The sequence below is a fragment of the Oncorhynchus clarkii genome, chromosome 9, assembly GCF_045791955.1.
Source record: "Oncorhynchus clarkii lewisi isolate Uvic-CL-2024 chromosome 9, UVic_Ocla_1.0, whole genome shotgun sequence".
Taxonomy (NCBI): Eukaryota; Metazoa; Chordata; class Actinopteri; order Salmoniformes; family Salmonidae; genus Oncorhynchus; species Oncorhynchus clarkii.
This window is the reverse complement of record NC_092155.1, coordinates 1,434,111-1,458,623: the sequence shown is the minus strand read 5'-3', so window position 1 is coordinate 1,458,623 and position 24,513 is coordinate 1,434,111. Positions and strand designations below refer to the sequence as shown.

The window sequence follows — 24,513 nt, the reverse complement described above, 5'->3', positions numbered from 1 at the left end:
TCTGTAGTACCGTAGTACTGTAGCTGGTGTAGTACTGTAGCAGGTGTAGTGCCCTAGTACTGTAGCAGGTGTAGTACTGTAGTATTGTAGTAATGTGCCAGGTGTAGTACTGTAGTACTGTAGGAGGTGTAGCAGGTTCAGTACTGTAGCGGGTTTACTACTGTAGTACTGTAGATGGATAAGGACTGTGGTACTCTATTACTGTATCAGGTGTAATACTGTAGGACTTTCACAGTTGTAGTACCACAGGTGTAGTACTGTAAAACTGTAGTACTGTAGCAGGATGAGTACTGTAGTACTGTAGCAAGTTTAGTGCTGTAGTACTGTATCAGGTGTAGTACTGTAGCAGTTGTAGTACTGTGGTACTCTAGTACTGTAGCATGCGTTTTACTGTAGTACTTTCACAGGTGTAGTACTGTTGCACGTGTAGTACTGTAGTACCGTAGCAAGTGTAGTTCTTTAGTACCGTAGTACTGTAGCAGGTGTAGTACTGTAGCAGGTGTAATACTGTAGTACTGATGTACTGTAGCGGGTATAGTACTGTAGCAGGTGTAGTACTGTAATACTGTAGTAGGGGTAGTACTGTAGTACTCTAGCATGTGTAGTGCTGTGGTACTGTAGTATTGTAGTACTGTAGCAGGTATGGTACTGTAGATATTTAGCAGGTATATACTGTAGCAGGTGTAGTATTGTAGTACTGTAGCAGGTGTAGTGCCATAGCGGGTGTAGTATTGTAGTAATGTAGCTGGTGTAGTAATGTAGTTCTGTAGTTGGATTAGGACAGTAGTACTCTAGTACTGTATCAGGTGTAGTACTGTAGTAATGTCACAGGTGCAGTACCATTGCAGGTCTAGTACTGTAGTACTGCAGTACTGTAGCAGGTGTAGTACTGTAGTACTGCAGTACTGTAGCTGGTGTAGTACTGTGGCAGGTGTAGTACTGTAGTACCGTAGTACTGTAGTACTGTAGCAAGTGTAGTACTGTAGTACTGCAGTACTGTAGCGGGTGTAGTACTGTCGTTGGAGTAGGACTGTAGTAATCTAGTACTGTTGCAGATGTACTACTGTAGTACTGTGTATTGTAGCGGGTGTATAACTGTAGTACTGTAGCAGGTGTAGTACTGTAGTAGTGTAGTACTGTAGCAGGTGTAGTGCTCTAGTACTGTAGCAGGTGTAGTGCCATAGCGAGTGTAGTATTGTAGTAATGTAGCTGGTGTAGTACTGTAGCAGGTGTAGTACTGTATTACTGTAGTACTGTATTACTGTAGTACTGTAGCAAGTGTTGTACTGTAGTACTGCAGTACTGTTGCGGGTGTAGTACTGTAGTACTGTAGTTTTATTAGGACGGTAGTACTCTAGTACTGTATCATGTGTAGTTGTCAATCCCTGGTCGTAATATGTTGTGTTTGTCTTCATTTATTTGGTCAGGCCAGGGTGTGACATGGGTTTATTGTGGTGTGTTTTGTCTTGGGGTTTTGTGGGGTGTTGGGTGTGTGGCTTAGTGGGGTTATCTAGCAAAGTCTATGGCTGTCTGGAGTGGTTCTCAATCAGAGGCAGGTGTGTATCGTTGTCTCTGATTGGGAACCATATTTAGGCAGCCATATTCTTTGAGTGTTTTGTGGGTGATTGTTCCTGTCTTTGTGTTTGCACCAGATAGGGCTGTTTCGGTTTTCACATTTCATTATTTTGTAGTTTCTTCATGTATAGTTTTTTCCTTCATTAAAATATCATGAATCATCATCACGCTGCATTTTGGTCCGACTCTCCTTCTCCACAAGAAAGCCGTTACTGTAGTACTGTCACAGGTGTAGTACCATAGCAGGTCTAGTACTGTAGAATTGTAGTACTGTAGCATGTGTAGTACTGTAGCTGGTGTAGTAGTGTAGCAGGTGTAGTACTGTAGTACTGTAGTACTGTAGCAGGCGTAGTACTGTAGTGGGTGTAATACTGTAGTTGGAGTAGGACTGTAGTAATCTAGTACTATAGCAGGTGTAATACTGTAGTACTGTCACAGGTGTAGTACTGTAGAAGGTGTATTTCTGTAGTACCGTAGTACTGTATCTGGTGTAGTACTGTAGCAGGTGTAGTGCCCTAGTACTGTAGTATTGTAGTAATGTGCCAGGTGTAGTACTGTAGTACTGTAGCAGGTGTGATACTGTAGTACTGTAGCAGGTGTAGTACCATAGTAGGTGTAGCAGGTGTAGTACTGTAGTACTGTAGCAGGCGTAGAGCTGTAGTACTGTGGAACTGTGGCAGGTGTAGTACTGTAGCAGGTGTAGTACTGTAATACTGTAGCAGGTGTTGTGCCATAGCAGGTGTAGCAGGTGTAGTACTGTAGCAGGTGTAGTACTGTAGTACTGTAGCAGGTGTAGTACTGTAGCAGGTGTCATACTGTAGTACTGTAGCAGGTGTAGTACTGTAGCAGGTGTAGTGATGTAGTACTGTAGCAAGTGTGGTACTGTAATACTGTAGCAGGTGTAGTACTGTAGTACTATAGCAGGTGTGATACTGTAGTACTGTAGCAGGTGTAGTACCATAGTAGGTGTAGCAGGTGTAGTACTGTAGTACTGTAGCAGGCGTAGAGCTGTAGTACTGTGGAACTGTGGCAGGTGTAGTACTGTAGCAGGTGTAGTACTGTAATACTGTAGCAGGTGTTGTGCCATAGCAGGTGTAGCAGGTGTAGTACTGTAGCAGGTGTTGTACTGTAGTACTCTAGCAGGTGTAGTACTGTCGCAGGTTTAGGACTGTAGTACTGTAGATGGATAAGGTATGTGGTGCTCTATTACTGTATCAGGTGTAGTACTGTAGTACTTTCGCAGGTGTAGTACTGTAGTACTTTCGCAGGTGTAGTACTGTAGTACTGTAGCGGGTGTAGTACTGTAGCGGGTGTAGTACTGTAGTACTGTAGCGGGTGTAGTACTGTAGTACTGTAGCGGGTGTAGTACTGTAGTACTGTAGCAGGTGTTGTACTGTAATACTGTAGCGGGTGTAGTGCCATAGCAGGTGTAGCAGGTGTAGTACTGTAGCAGGTGTAGTACTGTAGTACTGTAGCAGGTGTAGTACTGTAGCAGGTGTCGTACTGTAGTACTGTAGCAGGTGTAGTACTGTAGCAGGTGTAGTGATGTAGTACTGTAGCAAGTGTGGTACTGTAATACTGTAGCAGGTGTAGTACTGTAGTACTATAGCAGGTGTGATACTGTAGTACTGTAGCAGGTGTAGTACTGTAGTACTGTAGCAGGCGTAGAGCTGTAGTACTGTGGAACTCTGGCAGGTGTAGTACTGTAGCAGGTGTAGTACTGTAATAATGTAGCAGGTGTTGTGCCATAGCAGGTGTAGCAGGTGTAGTACTGTAGCAGGTGTAGTACTGTAGTACTCTAGCAGGTGTAGTTCTGTAGCAGGTGTAGTACTGTAGTACTCTAGCAGGTGTTGTACTGTAGTACTGTCCCAGGTGTTTTACTGTTGCATGTGTAGTACTGTAGTACCGTAGCAGGTGTAGTTCTGTAGTACCGTAGTACTGTAGCGGGTGTAGTACTCTAGCGGGTGTAGTACTGTAGTACTGTAGCAGGTGTGGTACAGTAGTAAAGTAGCAGGTGTAGTACTGTAATACTGTAGCAGTTGTAGTGCCATAGCAGGTGTAGTATTGTAGTACTATAGTACTGTAGCAGGTGTAGTAATGTAGTGCTGTTGTACTCTAGCAGGTGTAGTGCTGTAGCTGGTGCCGTACTGTAGCAGGTGTGGTACTGTAGTGCTGTAGTATTGTGGTAGTTTTGCAGGTGTAGTACTGTATAACTGTAGCAGGTGTAATACTGTAGTACTGTAGCAGGTGTTGTACTGTAGTACTGTAGCTGGGGTTGAACGGTAGTACTGTAGTACTGTAGCAGGTGTAACAGGTGTAGTACTGTAGCAAGTGTAGTGCTGTAGTATTGTTTTTCCTGAGCAGGTGTAGAACTGTAGTACTCTAGCAGGTGTAGTACTGTAGCACTGTAGCTGGTGTAGTACTGTAGCAGGTGCAGTACTGTAGCAGTTGTAGTACTGTGGTATTGTAGTACTGTAGCAGGTGTTGCACTGTAGTACTGTAGTACTGTAGCAGGTGTAGTACTGTAGCAGGATTGTTAATGTAGTACTTTCGTACTTGATCGGGTGTAGTACTCCAGTACTGGAGTACTGTAGCAGGTGTAGTACTGAAATACTGTTGCAGGTGTAGTACCGTAGCAGGTGTAGCATTATAGTACTGCAGTACATGTAGTACTGTAGCTGGTGTAGTACCATAGTAGTTGTAGCAGGTGTAGTGATGTAGTACTGTAGCAAGTGTAGAACCATGGTACTGTTGCAGGTGTAGTACTGTAGTACTATAGCAGGTGTGGTACTGTAGTACTGTAGCAGGTCTAGTACCATAGTAGTTGTAGCAGGTGTAGTACTGTAGTACTGTAGCAGGTGTATTACCATAGTAGTTGTAGCGGGTGTAGTACTGTAGTACTCTAGCATGTGTAGTGCTGTAGCTGCCGTTGTATTGTAGCAGGTGTAGTACTGTGGTACTGTAGTATTGTAGTACTTTTGCAGGTGTTTTGCTGTAGTACTGTAGCAGGTGTGGTAATGTAGTTAATTAGCTGGTATATACTGTAGTACTGTAGCAGGTGTAGTACTGTAGTACTGTAGCAGGTGTAGTGCCATAGCAGGTGTAATATTGTAGTAATGTAGCTGGTGTAGTACTGTAGTACTGTAGTTGGATTAGGACGGTAGTACTCTAGTACTGTATCAGGTGTGCTACCTTAGTACAGTCACAGGTGTTGAACTGTAGTAGTGTAGTACTATAGCAGGTGTAGTTCCCTAGTACTGTAGCGGGTGTAGTACTGTAGCAGATGTAGTACTGTAAAACTGTTGTATTGTAGTACTGTAAAACTGTTGTATTGTAGCGGGTGTAGAACTGTAGTACTGTAGCAGGTGTAGTACTGTAGTACTGTAGCAGGTGTAGTGCCATAGCGGGTGTAGTATTGTAGTAATGTAGCTGGTGTAGTACTGTAGCACTGTAGTTGGATTAGGACGGTAGTACTGTATCAGGTGTAGTACTGTAGTACTGTCACAGGTGTAGTACCATAGCAGGTCTAGTACTGTAGAATTGTAGTACTGTAGCAAGTGTAGTACTGAGGTACTGCAGTACTGTAGCAGGTGTAGTACTGTAGTTGGAGTAGGACTGTAGTTCTGTAGATGGTGGGTGTAGTACTGTAGTACTGCAACAGGTGTAGTGCCATAGCAGGTGTAGCACTGTAGCAGGTGTAGCACTGTAGCAGGTGTAGTACTGTAGCAGGTGTAGTACTGTAATACTGTAGCAGGTGTAGTGCCATAGCAGGTGTAGCAGGTGTAGCACTGTAGCATGTGTAGTACTGTAGCAGGTGTAGTACTCTAGCAGGTGTAGTACTGTAGTACTCTAGCAGGTGTTGTACTGTAGTACTGTCCCAGGTGTTGTACTGTTGCATCTGTAGTACTGTAGTACCGTAGCAGGTGTAGTTCTGTAGTACCGTAGTACTGTAGCAGGTGTAGTACTCTAGCGGGTGTAGTACTGTAGTAGGTGTGGTACTGTAGTAAAGTAGCAGGTGTAGTACTGTAATGCTGTAGCAGTTGTAGTGCCATAGCAGGTGTAGTATTGTAGTACTATAGCAGGTGTAGTACTGGAGTACTGTGCCAGGTGTAGTGCTGTAGTACTCTTGTACTGTAGTGGTTGTAGTTCTGTTGTACTGTTGCCGGTGTAGTACTGCAGGACTGTAGCAGGTGTAGTACTGTAACAGGTGTAGTACCTTAGTACTGTAGCCTATTTAGTACTGTAGCGGGTGTAGATCTGTAGTACTGTAGCTGGTGTTGAACGGTAGTACTGTAGTACTGTAGCAGGTGTAACAGGTGTAGTACTGTAACAGGTGTAGTACTGTTTTTCCTGAGCAGGTGTAGATCTGTAGTACTCTAGCAGGTGTAGTACTGTAGCACTGTAACTGGTGTAGTACTGTATCAGGTGCAGTACTGTAGCAGTTGTAGTACTGTGGTACTGTAGTACTGTAGCAGGTGTTGCACTGTAGTACTGTAGTACTGTAGCAGGTGTAGTACTGTAGCAGGCTTGTTAATGTAGTACTTTCGTACTTGCGCGGTTGTAGTACTCCAGTACTGGAGAACTGTAGCAGGTGTAGTACTGAAATACTGTAGCAGGTGTAGTACCGTAGCAGGTGTAGCATTATAGTACTGCAGTACCTGTAGTACTGTAGCTGGTGTAGTACCATAGTAGTTGTAGCAGGTGTAGTGATGTAGTACTGTAGCAAGTGTAGAACCGTGGTACTGTTGCAGGTTACTGTAGTACTGTAGCAGGTGTATTACCATAGTAGTTGTAGCAGGTGTAGTACTGTAGTACTCTAGCATGTGTAGTGCTGTTGCTGCCGTTGTACTGTAGCAGGTGTAGTACTGTGGTACTGTAGTATTGTAGTACTTTTGCAGGTGTTTTGCTGTAGTACTGTAGCAGGTGTGGTAATGTAGTACTGTAACAGGTGTCGTGCCATAGCAGGTGTAGTATTGTAGTAATGTAGCTGGTGTAGTACTGTAGCAGGTGTCATACTGTAGCAGGTGTAGTACTGTAGCAGGTGTAGTGATGTAGTACTGTAGCAAGTGTGGTACTGTAATACTGTAGCAGGTGTAGTACTGTAGTACTATAGCAGGTGTGATACTGTAGTACTGTAGCAGGTGTAGTACCATAGTAGGTGTAGCAGGTGTAGTACTGTAGTACCTGTAGTACTGTAGCTGGTGTAGTACCATAGTAGTTGTAGCAGGTGTAGTGATGTAGTACTGTAGCAAGTGTAGAACCGTGGTACTGTTGCAGGTTACTGTAGTACTGTAGCAGGTGTATTACCATAGTAGTTGTAGCAGGTGTAGTACTGTAGTACTCTAGCATGTGTAGTGCTGTTGCTGCCGTTGTACTGTAGCAGGTGTAGTACTGTGGTACTGTAGTATTGTAGTACTTTTGCAGGTGTTTTGCTGTAGTACTGTAGCAGGTGTGGTAATGTAGTACTGTAACAGGTGTCGTGCCATAGCAGGTGTAGTATTGTAGTAATGTAGCTGGTGTAGTACTGTAGTTGGATTAGGACGGTAGTACTCTAGTACTGTATCAGGTGTACTACCTTAGTACAGTCACAGGTGTTGAACTGTAGCAGTGTAGTACTATAGCAGGTGTAGTTCCCTAGTACTGTAGCGGGTGTAGTACTGTAGCAGATGTAGTACTGTAAAACTGTTGTATTGTAGCGGGTGTTGTACTGTAGTAGTGTAGCAGGTGTAGTGCCATAGCGGGTGTAGTAATGTAGCTGGTGTAGTACTGTAGTACTGTAGTTGGATTAGGACGGTAGTACTGTATCAGGTGTAGTACTGTCACAGGTATAGTACAATAGCAGGTCTAGTACTGTAGAATTGTAGTACTGTAGCAGGTGTAGTACTGTAGTCTGTAGTACTGTAGCAGGTGTAGTGCTGTAGCTGGAGTAATACTGTAGTAATGTAGTACTGTAGCAGGTGTAATAATGTAGTACTGTAGTTGGATTAGAAATGTAGTTATCTAGTACTGTAGCAGGTGTAGTACTGTAGCAGGTGTAGTGCTGTAGCTGGAGTAATACTGTAGTAATGTAGTACTGTAGCAGGTGTAGTACTGTAGCAGGTGTAGTGCTGTAGTACTGTAGCAGTTGTAGCACTGTAGTACTGCAGTATTGTAGCAGTTGTAGTACTTTAATACTTTAGTACTGTAGTAGGTGTAGTGCTCTAGTACTTTAGTACTGTTGCAGGTGTTGTACTGTAGTACTTTAGCAGGTGTAGCAGGTGTAGTACTGTAGTACTGTTGCAGGTGTAGAACGTGTAGTACTGTAGCAGGTGTTGTACTGTAGTATATGTAGTACTTTAGTACTGTAGCACGTGTAGTACTGTTGCACTGTAGCAGGTGTTGTACTGTAGTACTGTAGCAGGTGTAGTACTCTAGTACTGTAGCAGGTATAGTATGATAATACTGTAGCAGGTGTAGTACTGTAGTACTGTAGCAGGTGTTGTACTGTCACAGGTGGAGTACCATAGCAGGTATAGTACTGTAGTACTGTAGCGGGTGTTGTGCTGTAGTTGGTGTAGTACTTTAGTAATGTGGTACTGTAGCAGGTGAGTACTGTAGTACTGTGGTTGGATAAGGACTGTGGTACGGTATCAGGTGTAGTATTGTAGTACTGTCACAGGTGGAGTACCATAGCAGGTATAGTACTGTAGTACTGTAGCAGGTGTTGTGCTGTAGTTGGTGTAGTACTTTAGTAATGTGGTACTGTAGCAGGTGAGTACTGTAGTACTGTCACAGGTGGAGTACCATAGCAGGTATAGTACTGTAGTACTGTAGCAGGTGTAGTGCTGTAGCAGGTGTAGTGCTGTAGCTGGTGTAGTACTGTAGTACTGTAGCATGTGTGGTACTATAGCAGGTGTAGTACTGTAGTACTTTTGCAGGTGTAATACTGTAGTACTGTAGTACTGTAGCAGGTTTGGTCCTGTAATACTTTAGCAGGTGTAGTACTGTAGCAGGTGTAGTGCTGTAGTACTGTAGCAGGTGTAGTACTTTAGTACTGTTGTAGGTGTAATGCTCTAGTACTGTAGTACTGTTGTAGTTGTTGTACTGCAGTACTGTAGCAGGTGTAGTACTGTAGTACTGGAGCGGATGTAGAAGTGTAGTACTTTAGCAGGTGTAGTACACCAGTACTGTAGTACAGTAGCAGGTTTGGTACTGTATTGCTGTAGCAGGTGTAGTACCGTAGCAGATGTAGCATTGTAGTACTGTAGCACGTGTAGTAATGTAGTACTGTAGCAGGTATTGTGCTGTAGTACTGTAGTATTGTAGTACTGTAGCAGGTGTTGTGCTGTAGTATGTGTAGTACTTTAGTACTGTAGCACGTGTAGTACTGTAGTACTGTAGCAGATGTAGTACTGTTGTATTGTAGTAGGTGTAGTACTGTAGCAGGTGTAGTATTGTAGTACTGTAGCAGGTGTAGTATTGTAGTACTGTAGCAGGTGTAGTACTGTAGCAGGTGTAGTACTGTAGTACTGTAGCAGGTGTAGTATTGTAGTACTCTAGCAGGTGTAGTGCTGTAGCATGTGTTGTACTTTAGTACTGTTTTACTGTAGCAGGTGTAGTACTGTAGCAGGTGTAGTACTGTAGTACTGTAGCAGGTGTAGTGCTGTTTTACTGTAGCAGGTATAGTACTGTCGTACTGTAGTCAGAAGTTTACATGCACTAAGTTGACTGTGCCTTTAAAAAGCTATGTCTAAATTATGTCATGGCTTTAGAAGCCTCTGATAGGCTAATTGACATAATTGTAGTCAACTGGAGGTTTTCCTCTGGATGTATTTCAAGGCCTATCTTCAAACTCAGTGCCTTTTTGCTTGACATCATGGGAAAATCAAAAGAAATGAGCCAAGACCTCAGAAAAAAATTGTAGATCTCCACATGTCTGGTTCATCCTTGGAAGCAATTTCCAAACGCCTGAAGGCACCACGTTCATCTGTACAAACAAGTATAAACACCATGGAGCCACGCAGCCGTCATACCGCTCAAAAAGGAGATGCGTTCTGTCTCCTAGAGATGAACGTACTTTGGTGCGAAAAGTGCAAATAAATCCCAGAACAAGAGCAAAGGACCTTGTGAAGATGCTGGAAACAGGTACAAAAGTATTTTTATCCACAGTAAAATAAGTCCTATATAGACATAACCTGAAAGGCTGCTCAGAAGAAGCCACTGTTCTGCAGTGCCAGCTGTGCCACCAGAGACTCTGGGTTCGCGCCCAGGCTCTGTCGTAACTGGCCGTGACTGGGAGGTCCGTGGGGCGACGCACAATTGGCATAGCGTCGCCCGGGTAATCCTTGTCTCATCGCACACCAGCGACTCCTGTGGCGGGCCGGGCGTAGTGCACGCTAACCAAGGTTGCCAGGTGCACGGTGTTTCCTCCGACACATTGGTGCGGCTGGCTTCCGGGTTGGATGGCGCTGTGTTAAGAAGCAGTGCGGCATGGTTGGGTTGTGTATCGGAGGACGCATGACTTTCAACCTTCATCTCTCCCGAGCCCGTAAGGGAGTTGTCGCGATGAGACAAGATCGTAGCTACTAAAACAATTGGATACCACGAAATTGGGGAGAAAAAGGGGTAAAATGTAATTTAAAAAAATTTTAATTTAAAAAAAAAGACGAAGCTCCAAAACTGTCATAAAAAAGCCAGACTACGCACATGAGGACAAAGATTGTACGTTTTGGAGAATGTCCTCTGGTCTGATGAAATAAAAATAAAACTGTAAACAAAAGTAGAACTGTTTGGCCATAATGACCATTGTTATGTTCGGAGGAAAAAAAGGAGGCTTGCAAGCCGAAGAACACCATCCCAACCGTGAAGCACGGGGGTGGCAGCATCATGTGGAACTATTGAAGCAAATGGACAATGACCCCAAGCATACTTCCAAAGTTTTGGTTAAATGGCTTAAGGACAACAAAGTCAAGGTATTGGAGTGGCCATCACAAAGCCCTGATCTCAATCCTATAGAAAATTTGTGGGCAGAACTGTGAAAGCCTTTGCGAGCAAGGAGTCCTTTACAAACCTGACTCAGTTACACCAGCTCTGCCAGGAGGAATGGGCCGAAATTCACCCAACTTATTATGGGAAGCTTGTGGAAGGCTACCCGAAATGTTTGATCCAAGATAAACTATTTAAAGGGAATGCTACCAAATACTAATTGAGTGTGTGTAAACTTCTGACCCACTGGGAATGTGATGAAAGATATACAAGCTGAAATAAATCATTCTCTCTACTATTATTCTGACATTTCACATTCTTAAAATAAAGTGGTGATCATAACTGACCTAAAACAGTGAATTTTTACTAGGATTAAATGTCCGGAATTGTGAAAAAACTGAGTTTAAATGTATTTGGCTATAGTGCATGTAAACTTCCGACTTCAACTGTATATACAGTAGAACAGCCTGGAGACAATAATATGTACATTATTAGTAAACTGTTCAAAAGTTTGAGGTCACTTAGAAATGTTCTTGTTTTTGAAGGAAATATCATGAATTTGAAATCGGAGGGAAGAAATGTTTCAATATTATTAAAGTATTAGACCTTCACTAAAGTCATACAAAAGTTATACTAAAAAATCCAAACGGGTTGGAGATTATAACGGACGGACAGACGGACAGACGGACAGACTGACAGAGGACCGAAACAGTAATGCAGATGCAGATGACTTCTTAGAATTGTGTGTGTTCAATTATTTGTGACATTGTGGCATTTAAAGCACGTGGTCAACTATTTCAGCACCGTTTCGTTTTTTTTTTTATTATTTCCAACGTGTCAAGTAATTATCTTTTTGTTTTCTCATGATTTGGTTGGGTCTAATTGTGTTGCTGTCCTGGGGCTCTGTGGGGTGTGTTTGTGTTTGTGAACAGAGCCCCAGGACCAGCTTGCTTATGGGACTCTTCTCCAGGTTCATCTCTCTGTAGGTGATGGCTTTGTTATGGAAGGTTTGGGAATCGCTTCCTTTTAGGTGGTTATAGAATTTAACGCCTCCTTTCTGGATTTTGATCATTTGTGGGTATCGGCCTAATTCTGCTCTGCATGCATTATTTGGTTTTGGTGTTCTACGTTGTACACGGAGGATATTTTTGAAGAATTCTGCATGCAGAGTCTCAATTTGGTGTTCTTGGTTGGTGAACGAACCCCAGACCTGTCTCTCTCTCTCTCTGTGTGTCTCTTCTCTCTAGGCCCCCTCCTTCTGTCACACACATCTTTCACACCTCTCAGTCCTTCTCAGCAGAGAGGAAGTAGAGATGGGTAGAGAGGAGAAGTGGTCACAAGTGTTTAGAGAGAGGTAGTAGTTAGTGATCGACATGTTGAGATGGAACGGACCTGTCTTCCATTCTGTGAGTTTAAAATATTATATATATGGTTTCATATCTGTACATTTTAATATCTATGTAGTTTAATATCTATGTAGTTTAATATCTATATGGTTTAATATCTATATGGTTTAATATCTATATGGTTTAATATCTATATAGTTTAATATCTATATAGATTAACATCTGTATAGTTTAATATCTGTATAGTTTAATATCTATATGGTTTAAAATCTATATGGTTTAAAATCTATATGGTTTAAAATCTATATGGTTTAAAATCTATATGGTTTAAAATCTATATGGTTTAAAATCTATATGGTTTAATATCTATATGGTTTAATATCTATATGGTTTAAAATCTATATAGTTCAATATCTATATGGTTTAATATATCCTCTAAAAAGGGTGGTTCAGATAACATATAGAATTGTTTTAAGTGGTCGAACATGGATCATTAAGCTATTTAATTATGAATTTAAGGAACACAGTCTGTATACAGTACTACTACTACACCTGTTGGTATACAGTAGTACTACTACACCTGTTGGTATACAGTACTACTACTACTACACCTGTCTGTATACAGTACTACTACTACTACACCTGTCTGTATACAGTAGTACTACTACACCTGTCTGTATACAGTAGTACTACTACACCTGTCTGTATACAGTAGTACTACTACACCTGTCTGTATACAGTAGTACTACTACACCTGTCTGTATACAGTAGTACTACTACACCTGTCTGTATACAGTAGTACAACTACACCTGTCTGTATACAGTAGTACTACTACACCTGTCTGTATACAGTAGTACTACTACATATGTGCATTTAATAACACATTCAAAAATACCACGAAAAAAAAGGAAATTGTCAATGGTTCATTAGGAATAAGAATAAGGTTTTGGAGAGTGTCTCCTATACAGTGGGGCAAAAAACGTATTTAGTCAGCCACCAATTGTGCAAGTTCTCCCACCTAAAAAGATGAGAGAGGCCTGTAATCATAGGTGCACTTCAACTATGACAGACAAAATGAGGAAAAAAATCCAGAAAATCACAATGTAGGTTTTTAATGAATTTATTTGCAAATTATGGTGGAAAATAAGTATTTCCATAATGGGGTGATATTAGTATGTAGCTGAGAATCTCCCCTTTCCATAGTGGGGTCATATTAGTTTGTAACTGAGAGTCTCCCCTTTCCATAGTGGGGTCATATTAGTATGTAGCTGAGTCGCCCCTTTCCATAGTGGGGTCATATTAGTTTGTAACTGAGAGTCTCCCCTTTCCATAGTGGGGTCATATTAGTATGTAGCTGACAGTCTTCCCTTTCCATAGTGGGGTCTTTGTAGTTTGTAGCTGAGAGTCTCCTCTTTCCATAGTGGGGTCATATTAGTTTGTAGCTGAGTCTCCCCTTTTCATAGTGGGGTCATATTAGTTTGAATCTGAGAGTCTCCTCCTTCCATAGTGGGGTCATATTAGTTTGTAGCTGAGAGTCTGCTATTTTCATAGTGGGGTCATATTAGTTTGTATTTGAGTCTCCCCTTTTCATAGTGGGGTCATATTAGATTGTAGCTGAGAGTCTCCCCTTTCCAAAGTGGGGTCATATTAGTTTGTAGCTGAGAGTCTCCTCTTTCCATAGTGGGGTCATATTAGATTGTAGCTGAGAGTCTCCCCTTTCCATAGTGGGGTCAGATTAGTTTGTAGCTGAGTCTCCCCTTTTCATAGTGGGGTCATATTAGTTTGAATCTGAGAGTCTCCCCTTTTCATAGTGGGGTCATATTAGTTTGTAGCTGAGAGTCTCCTCTTTCCATAGTGGGGTCATATTAGATTGTAGCTGAGAGTCTCCCCTTTCCATAGTGGGGTCAGATTAGTTTGTAGCTGAGTCTCCCCTTTTCATAGTGGGGTCATATTAGTTTGTAGCTGAGAGTCTCCTCTTTCCATAGTATGGTCATATTAGTATGTAGCTGACAGCCTTCCCTTTCCATAGTGGGGTCTTTGTAGATTGTAGCTGAGAGTCTCCCCTTTCCATAGTGGGGTCATATTAGTTTGTAGCTGAGAGTCTCCTCTTTCCATAATGGGGTCATATTAGTTTGTAGCTGAGTCTCCCCTTTTCATAGTGGGGTCATATTAGTTTGAATCTGAGAGTCTCCTCTTTCCATAGTGGGGTCATATTAGTTTGAATCTGAGTCTCCTCATTCCATAGTGGGGTCATATTAATTTGTAGCTGAGAGTCTGCTATTTCCATAGTGGGGTCATATTAGTTTGTAACTGAGAGTCTCCCCGATCCATAGTGGGGTCATATTAGTATGTAGCTGAGTCTCCCCTTTCCATAGTGGGGTCATATTAGTTTGTAACTGAGAGTCTCCCCTTTTCATAGTGGGGTCATATTAGATTGGAGCTGAGAGTCTCCCCTTTCCATAGTGGGGTCATATTAGTTTGTAGCTGAGAGTCTCCTCTTTCCATAGTATGGTCATATTAGTATGTCGCTGACAGCCTTCCCTTTCCATAGTGGGGTCTTTGTAGTTTGTAGCTGAGTCTCCTCTTTCCATAGTGGGGTCATATTAGTTTGAATCTGAGAGTCTCCCCTTTCCATAGTGGGGTCATATTAGTTTGTAGCTGAGAGTCTCCTCTTTCCATAGTGGGGTCATATTAGTTTGTAGCTGAGTCTCCCCTTTCCATAGTGGGGTCATATTAGTTTGTAGTTCAGACTCTCCTCTTTCCATAGTGGGGTCATATTAGTTTGTAGCTGAGTCTCCTTTCCATAGTGGGGTCATATTAGTTTGAATCTGAGAGTCTCCTCTTTCCATAGTGGGGTCATATTAGTTTGTAGATGAGAGTCTCCTCTTTCCATAGTGGGGTCATATTAGTTTGTAGTTCAGACTCTCCTATTTCCATAGTGGGGTCATATTAGTTTGTAGCTGAGAGTCTCCTCTTTTCATATTGGGGTCATATTAGTTTGTAGCTGAGAGTCTCCCCTTTCCATAGTGGGGTCATATTATTTTGTATCTGAGAGTCTCCTCTTTTCATGTTGGGGTCATATTACATTGTAGCTGAGAGTCTCCTCTTTTCATATTGGGGACATATTGGTTTGTAGCTGAGAGTCCCCTCTTTCCATAGTGGGGTCATATTAGTTTGAATCTGAGAGTCTCCTATTTCCATAGTGGGGTCAAATTAGTTTGTAGCTGAGAGTCTCCCCTTTCCATAGTGGGGTCATATTATTTTGTATCTGAGAGTCTCCTCTATTCATATTGGGGTCATATTACTTTGTAGCTGAGAGTCTCCTCTTTTCATATTGGGGACATATTGGTTTGTAGCTGAGAGTCCCCTCTTTCCATAGTGGGATCATATTAGTTTGTATCTGAGTCTCCCCTTTCCATAGTGAGGTCATGTTAGTTTGAATCTGAGAGTCTCCTATTTCCATAGTGGGGTCAAATTAGTTTGTAGCTGAGAGTCTCCTATTTCCATATTGGGGACATTTTAGTTTGTAGCTGAGAGTCTCCTCTTTCCATAGTGGGGTCATATTAGTTTGTAGCTGAGTCCTGTTTCCAGAGTGGGGTCATATTAGTTTGTACCTGAGAGTCTCCTCTATCCATAGTGGGGTCATATTCGTTTGAATCTGAGAGTCTCCTATTTCCATAGTGGGGTCAAATTAGTTTGTAGCTGAGAGTCTCCTCTTTTCATATTGGGGTCATATTAGTTTGTAGCTGAGTCCTGTTTCCATAGCGGGTTCATTTTAGTTTGTAGCTGAGTCTCCTCTTTCCATAGTGGGGTCATATTAGTTTGAATCTGAGAGTCTGCTATTTCCATAGTGGGGTCAAATTAGTTTGTAGCTGAGAGTCTCCTATTTCTATAGTGGGGTCACATTAGTTTGAATCTGAGAGTCTCCTCTTTCCATAGTGGGGTCATATTAGTTTGTAGTTCAGACTCTCCTATTTCCATAGTGGGGTCATATTAGTTTGTAGCTGAGAGTCTCCCCTTTCCATGGTGAGGTCATATTAGTTTGTAGCTGAGTCTCCTCTTTCCATAGTGAGGTCATATTACTTTGTAGCTGAGAGTCTCCTCTTTTCATATTGGGGACATTTTAGTTTGTAGCTGAGAGTCTCCTCTTTCCATAGTGGGGTCATATTAGTTTGTAGATGAGTCTCCTCTTTCCATAACGGGGTCATTTTAGTTTGTGTCTCAGTCTCCCGTTTCCATAGTGGGGTCATATTAGTTTGTAGTTCAGACTCTCCTATTTCCATAGTGGGGTCATATTAGTTTGTAGCTGAGTCTCCCCTTTCCATAGTGAGGTCATGTTAGTTTGAATCTGAGAGTCTCCTATTTCCATAGTGGGGTCATATTAGTTTGTATCTGAGTCTCCCCTTTCCATAGTGAGGTCATGTTAGTTTGAATCTGAGAGTCTCCTATTTCCATAGTGGGGTCAAATTAGTTTGTAGCTGAGAGTCTCCTCTTTCCATAGTGGGGTTATATTAGTTTGTAGCTGAGAGTCTCCCCTTTCCATAGTGGGGTCATGTTAGTTTGTGTCTGAGTCTCCCCTTTTCCATAGTGGGGTCATATTAGTTTGTAGCTGAGAGTCTACTCTTTCCATACGGGGTCAAATGAGTTTGTAGCTGAGAGACTCCCCTTTCCATAGTGGGGTCATGTTAGGTAATAGCTGAGAGTCTCCTCTTTCCATAGTGCGGTCATATTAGTTTGTAAATGAGTCATCTTTCCATAGTGGTGTCATTTTAGTTTGTAGCTGAGTCTCCTTTCCATAGTGGGGTCATGTTAGTTTTTGTCTGAGTCTCCCCTTTGCATAGTGGGGTCATATTAGTATGTAGCTGAGAGTCTCCTCTTTCCATAGTGGGGTCATATTAGTTTGTAGCTGAGGCTCCTCTTTCCATAGTGGGGTCATATTAGTTTGTAGCTGAGAGTCTCCCCTTTCCATAGTGGGGTCATATTATTTTGTATCTGAGAGTCTCCTCTTTTCATGTTGGAGTCATATTACTTTGTAGCTGAGAGTCTCCTCTTTTCATATTGGGGACATATTGGTTTGTAGCTGAGAGTCCCCTCTTTCCATAGTGGGGTCATATTAGTTTGAATCTGAGAGTCTCCTATTTCCATAGTGGGGTCAAATTAGTTTGTAGCTGAGAGTCTCCTATTTCCATATTGGGGACATTTTAGTTTGTAGCTGAGTCTCCCCTTTCCATAGTGGGGTCATATTAGTTTGTAGTTCAGACTCTCCTCTTTCCATAGTGGGGTCATATTAGTTTGTAGCTGAGTCTCCCCTTTCCAGAGTGGGGTCATATTAGTTTATACCTGAGAGTCTCCCCTTTACATATTGGGGTCATATTAGCTTGTAGATGAGTCTCCTCTTTCCATAGTGGGGTCATATTAGTTTGAATCTGAGAGTCTCCTATTTCCATAGCGGGGTCATTTTAGTTTGTAGCTGAGTCTCCCCTTTCCATAGTGGGGTCATATTAGTTTGTAGTTCAGACTCTCCTCTTTCCATAGTGGGGTCATATTAGTTTGAATCTGAGAGTCTCCTCTTTCCATAGTGGGGTCATATTAGTTTGTAGATGAGAGTCTCCTCTTTTCATATTGGGGTCATATTAGTTTGTAGCTGAGATTCTCCTCTTTTCATATTGGGGTCATATTAGTTTGTAGCTGAGAGTCTCCCCTTTCCATAGTGGGGTCATATTATTTTGTATCTGAGTCTCCTCTTTTCATGTTGGGGTCATATTACATTGTAGCTGAGAGTCTCCTCTTTTCATATTGGGGACATATTGGTTTGTAGCTGAGAGTCCCCTCTTTCCATAGTGGGGTCATATTAGTTTGAATCTGAGAGTCTCCTATTTCCATAGTGGGGTCAAATTAGTTTGTAGCTGAGAGTCTCCTATTTCCATATTGGGGACATTTTAGTTTGTAGCTGAGAGTCTCCTCTTTCCATAGTGGGGTCATTTTAGTTTGTAGCTGAGTCCTGTTTCCAGAGTGGGGTCATATTAGTTTGTACCTGAGAGTCTCCTCTATCCATAGTGGGGTCATATTAGTTTGAATCTGAGAGTCTCCTATTTCCATAGTGGGGTCAAATTAGTTTGTAGCTGAGAGTCTCCTATTTCTTAGTGGGGGCATATTAGTTTGAATCTGAGAGTCTCCTATTTACATAGTGGGGTCATATTAGTTTGTAGCTGAGAGTCTCCTATTTCCATAGTGGGGTCATATTAGTTTGAATCCGAGAGTCTCCTATTTCCATAGCGGGTTCATTTTAGTTTGTAGCTGAGTCTCCCCTTTCCATAGTGGGGTCATACTAGTTTGTAGTTCAGACTCTCCTCTTTCCATAGTGGGGTCATATTAGTTTGTAGCTGAGTCTCCCCTTTCCAGAGTGGGGTCATATTAGTTTATACCTGAGAGTCTCCCCTTTCCATATTGGGGTCATATTAGCTTGTAGATGAGTCTCCTCTTTCCATAGTGGGGTCATATTAGTTTGAATCTGAGAGTCTCCTATTTCCATAGTGGGGTCAAATTAGTTTGTAGCTGAGAGTCTCCTCTTTCCATAGTGGGGTCATATTAGTTTGAATCTGAGAGTCTCCTATTTCCATAGCGGGGTCATTTTAGTTTGTAGCTGAGTCTCCCCTTTCCATAGTGGGGTCATATTAGTTTGTAGTTCAGACTCTCCTCTTTCCATAGTGGGGTCATATTAGTTTGTAGCTGAGTCTCCTTTCCATAGTGGGGTCATATTAGTTTGAATCTGAGAGTCTCCTATTTCCATAGTGGGGTCATATTAGTTTGTAGATGAGAGTCTCCTCTTTCCATAGTGGGGTCATATTAGTTTGTAGCTGAGAGTCTCCTATTTCCATAGTGGGGTCATATTAGTTTGAATCCGAGAGTCTCCTCTTTCCATAGCGGGGTCATTTTAGTTTGTAGTTCAGACTCTCCTATTTCCATAGTGGGGTCATATTAGTTTGTAGCTGAGTCCTGTTTCCAGAGTGGGGTCATATTAGTTTGTAGCTGAGAGGTTCCTCTTTTCATATTGGGGACATTTTAGTTTGTACCTGAGAGTCTCCTCTTTCCATAGTGTGTTCATATTAGTTTGAATCTGAGAGTCTGCTATTTCCATAGTGGGGTCAAATTAGTTTGTAGCTGAGAGTCTCCTATTTCTATAGTGGGGTCATATTAGTTTGAATCTGAGAGTCTCCTATTTCCATAGTGGGGTCATATTAGTTTGTAGCTGAGAGTCTCCTATTTCCATAGTGGGGTCATATTAGTTTGAATCCGAGAGTCTCCTATTTCCATAGCGGGTTCATTTTAGTTTGTAACTGAGTCTCCTTTCCATAGTGGGGTCATATTAGTTTGTAGCTGAGAGTCTCCCCTTTCCATAGTGAGGTCATATTAGTTTGTAGCTGAGTCTCCTCTTTCCATAGTGAGGTCATATTAGTTTGAATCTGAGAGTCTCCTATTTCCATAGTGGGGTCATATTAGTTTGTAGCTGAGACTCCCCTTTCCATAGTGGGGTCATGTTAGTTTGTAGCTGAGTCCTCTTTCCATAGTGGGGTCATATTAGTTTGAATCTGAGAGTCTCCTATTTCCATAGTGGGGTTATATTAGTTTTTAGCTGAGTCTCCCCTTTCCATAGTGGGGTCATATTAGTTTGTAGCTGAGAGCCTCCTCTTTCCATACGGGGTCAAATGACTTTGTAGCTGAGAGTCTCCTCTTTCCATACGGGGTCAAATTAGTTTGTAGCTGAGAGACTCCCCTTTCCATAGTGGGGTCATGTTAGGTTGTAGCTGAGAGTCTCCTCTTTCCATAGTGGGGTCATATTAGTTTGTAGATGAGTCGTCTTTCCATAGTGGTGTCATTTTAGTTTGTAGCTGAGTCTCATCTTTCCATAGTGGGGTCATATTAGTTTGTAGCTGAGAGGCTCCTCTTTCCATAGTGGGGTCATATTAGTTTGTAGCTGAGAGTCTCCTCTTTCCATAGTGGGGTCATATTAGTTTGTAGCTGAGAGGCTCGTCTTTCCATAGTGGGGTCATATTAGTTTGTAGCTGAGAGTCTCCTCTTTCCATAGTGGGGTCATATTAGTTTGTAGCTGAGAGGCTCCTCTTTCCATACGGGGTCAAATGAGTTTGTAGCTGAGAGACTCCCCTTTCCATAGTGGGGTCATGTTAGGTAGTAGCTGAGAGTCTCCTCTTTCCACAGTGGGGTCATATTAGTTTGTAGATGAGTCGTCTTTCCATAGTGGTGTAATTTTAGTTTGTAGCTGAGTCTCATCTTTCCATAGTGGGGTCATATTAGTTTGTAGCTGAGAGGCTCCTCTTTCCATAGTGGGGTCATATTAGTTTGTAGCTGAGAGTCTCCTCTTTCCATAGTGGGGTCATATTAGTTTGTAGCTGAGAGGCTCGTCTTTCCATAGTGGGGTCATACCACCCTGCGTACCACTGCTGGCTTGCTTCTGAAGCTAAGCAGGGTTGGTCCTGGTCAGTCCTTGGATGGGAGACCAGATGCTGCTGGAAGTGGTGTTGGAGGGCCAGTAGGAGGCACTCTTTCCACTGGTCTAAAAAATATCCCAATGCCCCAGGGCAGTGATTGGGGACACTGCCCTGTGTAGGGTGCCGTCTCTCGGATGGGACGTTAAACGGGTGTCCTGACTCTCTGAGGTCATTAAAGATCCCATGGCACTTATCGTAAGAGTAGGGGTGTTAACCCCGGTGTCCTGGCTAAATTCCCAATCTGACCCTCAAACCATCATGGTCACCTAATAATCCCCAGTTTACAATTGGCTCATTCATCCCCCTCCTCTCCCCTGTAACTATTCCCCAGGTCGTTGCTGCAAATGAGAACGTGTTCTCAGTCAACTTACCTGGTAAAATAACGGATAAATAAATAAAAAAAATATTAGTTTGTAGCTGAGAGGCTCCTCTTTCCATAGTGGGGTCATATTAGTTTGTAGCTGAGAGTATCCTCTTTCCATAGTGGGGTCATATTAGTTTGTAGCTGAGAGGCTCTTCTTTTCATATTGGGGTCATATTACTTTGTAGCTGAGAGGCTCCTCTTTCCATAGTGGGGTCATATTAGTTTGTATCTGAGTCTCCCCTTTCCATAGTGAGGTCATGTTAGTTTGAATCTGAGAGTCTCCTATTTCCATAGTGGGGTCAAATTAGTTTGTAGCTGAGAGTCTCCTCTTTCCATACTGGTGTCACATTAGTTTGTAGCTGAGAGTCTCCTCTTTCCATACGGGGTCAAATGAGTTTGTAGCTGAGAGACTCCTCTTTCCATAGTGTGGTTATATTAGTTTGTAGCTGAGAGACTCCCCTTTCCATAGTGGGGTCATGTAAGGGAATACCCCCCTGAATTGTACAAAAATGAATGGCAAGATATTGGCATTGGACAAACCATATACACGATGGTAATAGCTGAGAGTCTCCTCTTTCCATAGTGCGGTCATATTAGTTTGTAAATCAGTCCTCTTTCCATAGTGGTGTCATTTTAGTTTGTCTGAGTCTCCCCTTTCCATAGTGGGGTCATATTATTTTGTATTTGAGAGTCTCCTCTTTTCATATTGGGGTCATATTACTTTGTAGCTGAGAGTCTCCTCTTTTCATATTGGGGACATATTGGTTTGTAGCTGAGAGTCCCCTCTTTCCATAGTGGGATCATATTAGTTTGTATCTGAGTCTCCCCTTTCCATAGTGAGGTCATGTTAGTTTGAATCTGAGAGTCTCCTATTTCCATAGTGGGGTCAAAATAGTTTGTAGCTGAGAGTCTCCTATTTCCATATTGGGGACATTTTAGTTTGTAGCTGAGAGTCTCCTCTTTCCATAGTGGGGTCATATTAGTTTGTAGCTGAGTCCTGTTTCCAGAGTGGGGTCATAATAGTTTGTACCTGAGAGTCTCCTCTATCCATAGTGGGGTCATATTAGTTTGAATCTGAGAGTCTCCTATTTCCATAGTGGGGTCAAATTAGTTTGTAGCTGAGAGTCTCCTCTTTTCATATTGGGGTCATATTAGTTTGTAGCTGAGTCCTGTTTCCATAGCGGGTTCATTTTAGTTTGTAGCTGAGTCTCCTCTTTCCATAGTGGGGTCATATTAGTTTGAATCTGAGAGTCTGCTATTTCCATAGTGGGGTCAAATTAGTTTGTAGCTGAGAGTCTCCTATTTCTATAGTGGGGTCACATTAGTTTGAATCTGAGAGTCTCCTCTTTCCATAGTGGGGTCATATTAGTTTGTAGTTCAGACTCTCCTATTTCCATAGTGGGGTCATATTAGTTTGTAGCTGAGAGTCTCCCCTTTCCATGGTGAGGTCATATTAGTTTGTAGCTGAGTCTCCTCTTTCCATAGTGAGGTCATATTAGTTTGTAGCTGAGAGTCTCCTCTTTTCATATTGGGGTCATATTACTTTGTAGCCGAGAGGCTCCTCTTTCCATAGTGGGGTCATATTAGTTTGTATCTGAGTCTCCCCTTTCCATAGTGAGGTCATGTTAGTTTGAATCTGAGAGTCTCCTATTTCCATAGTGGGGTCAAATTAGTTTGTAGCTGAGAGTCTCCTCTTTCCATACTGGTGTCACATTAGTTTGTAGCTGAGAGTCTCCTCTTTCCATACGGGGTCAAATGAGTTTGTAGCTGAGAGACTCCTCTTTCCATAGTGTGGTTATATTAGTTTGTAGCTGAGAGACTCCCCTTTCCATAGTGGGGTCATGTAAGGGAATACCCCCCTGAATTGTACAAAAATGAATGGCAAGATATTGGCATTGGACAAACCATATACACGATGGTAATAGCTGAGAGTCTCCTCTTTCCATAGTGCGGTCATATTAGTTTGTAAATCAGTCCTCTTTCCATAGTGGTGTCATTTTAGTTTGTCTGAGTCTCCCCTTTCCATAGTGGGGTCATATTATTTTGTATCTGAGAGTCTCCTCTTTTCATATTGGGGTCATATTACTTTGTAGCTGAGAGTCTCCTCTTTTCATATTGGGGACATATTGGTTTGTAGCTGAGAGTCCCCTCTTTCCATAGTGGGATCATATTAGTTTGTAGCTGAGTCCTGTTTCCAGAGTGGGGTCATAATAGTTTGTACCTGAGAGTCTCCTCTATCCATAGTGGGGTCATATTAGTTTGAATCTGAGAGTCTCCTATTTCCATAGTGGGGTCAAATTAGTTTGTAGCTGAGAGTCTCCTCTTTTCATATTGGGGTCATATTAGTTTGTAGCTGAGTCCTGTTTCCATAGCGGGTTCATTTTAGTTTGTAGCTGAGTCTCCTCTTTCCATAGTGGGGTCATATTAGTTTGAATCTGAGAGTCTGCTATTTCCATAGTGGGGTCAAATTAGTTTGTAGCTGAGAGTCTCCTATTTCTATAGTGGGGTCACATTAGTTTGAATCTGAGAGTCTCCTCTTTCCATAGTGGGGTCATATTAGTTTGTAGTTCAGACTCTCCTATTTCCATAGTGGGGTCATATTAGTTTGTAGCTGAGAGTCTCCCCTTTCCATGGTGAGGTCATATTAGTTTGTAGCTGAGTCTCCTCTTTCCATAGTGAGGTCATATTAGTTTGTAGCTGAGAGTCTCCTCTTTTCATATTGGGGACATTTTAGTTTGTAGCTGAGAGTCTCCTCTTTCCATAGTGGGGTCATATTAGTTTGTAGATGAGTCTCCTCTTTCCATAACGGGGTCATTTTAGTTTGTGTCTCAGTCTCCCGTTTCCATAGTGGGGTCATATTAGTTTGTAGTTCAGACTCTCCTATTTCCATAGTGGGGTCATATTAGTTTGTAGCTGAGAGTCTCCCCTTTCCATGGTGAGGTCATATTAGTTTGTAGCTGAGTCTCCTCTTTCCATAGTGGGGTCATATTAGTTTGTAGCTGAGAGTCTCCTATTTCCATAATGGGGTCATATTAGTTTGAATCCGAGAGTCTCCTATTTCCATAGCGGGTTCATTTTAGTTTGTAGCTGAGTCTCCTTTCCATAGTGGTGTCATATTAGTTTGAAATTGAGTCTCCTCTTTCCATAGTGGGGTCATATTAGTTTGTAGATGAGTCTCCTCTTTCCATAACGGGGTCATTTTAGTTTGTGTCTCAGTCTCCCGTTTCCATAGTGGGGTCATATTAGTTTGTAGTTCAGACTCTCCTATTTCCATAGTGGGGTCATATTAGTTTGTAGCTGAGAGTCTCCCCTTTCCATAGTGAGGTCATATTAGTTTGTAGCTGAGACTCCCGTTTCCATAGTGGGGTCATATTAGTTTGTAGTTCAGACTCTCCTGTTTCCAGAGTGGGGTCATATTAGTTTGTACCTGAGAGTCTCCTCTTTCCATAGTGGGGTCATATTAGTTTGAATCTGAGAGTCTCCTATTTCCATAGTGGGGTCATATTAGTTTGTAGCTGAGACTCCCCTTTCCATAGTGGGGTCATGTTAGTTTTTAGCTGAGTCTCCCCTTTCCATAGTGGGGTCATATTAGTTTGTAGCTGAGAGCCTCCTCTTTCCATATGGGGTCAAATGACTTTGTAGCTGAGAGTCTCCTCTTTCCATACGGGGTCATATTAGTTTGTAGCTGAGTCTCCTTTCCATAGTGGTGTCATGTTAGTTTGAATCCGAGAGTCTCCTATTTCCATAGCGGGTTCA

At 42.2% G+C, this 24,513-nt stretch overlaps 1 protein-coding gene across 3 annotated transcripts in view; it reads left to right on the top strand.

Annotated features, from left to right (window-relative positions):
* The first annotated feature begins 11,848 nt into the window (after positions 1 to 11,848).
* LOC139415752 (Fc receptor-like protein 5) overlaps positions 11,849 to 24,513 on the top strand; it is a 163,700-nt gene continuing 151,035 nt past the window's right edge. The window contains exon 1 of one of the 3 annotated variants that reach the window (XM_071163829.1): positions 11,849 to 11,945. In XM_071163829.1, the coding sequence (XP_071019930.1) occupies positions 11,921 to 11,945 (25 nt within the window). In that variant the 5' untranslated portion in view covers positions 11,849 to 11,920. The remainder of the gene's footprint in view (positions 11,946 to 24,513) is intronic. The other 2 variants (XM_071163830.1, XM_071163831.1) reach the window with 2 other exon arrangements.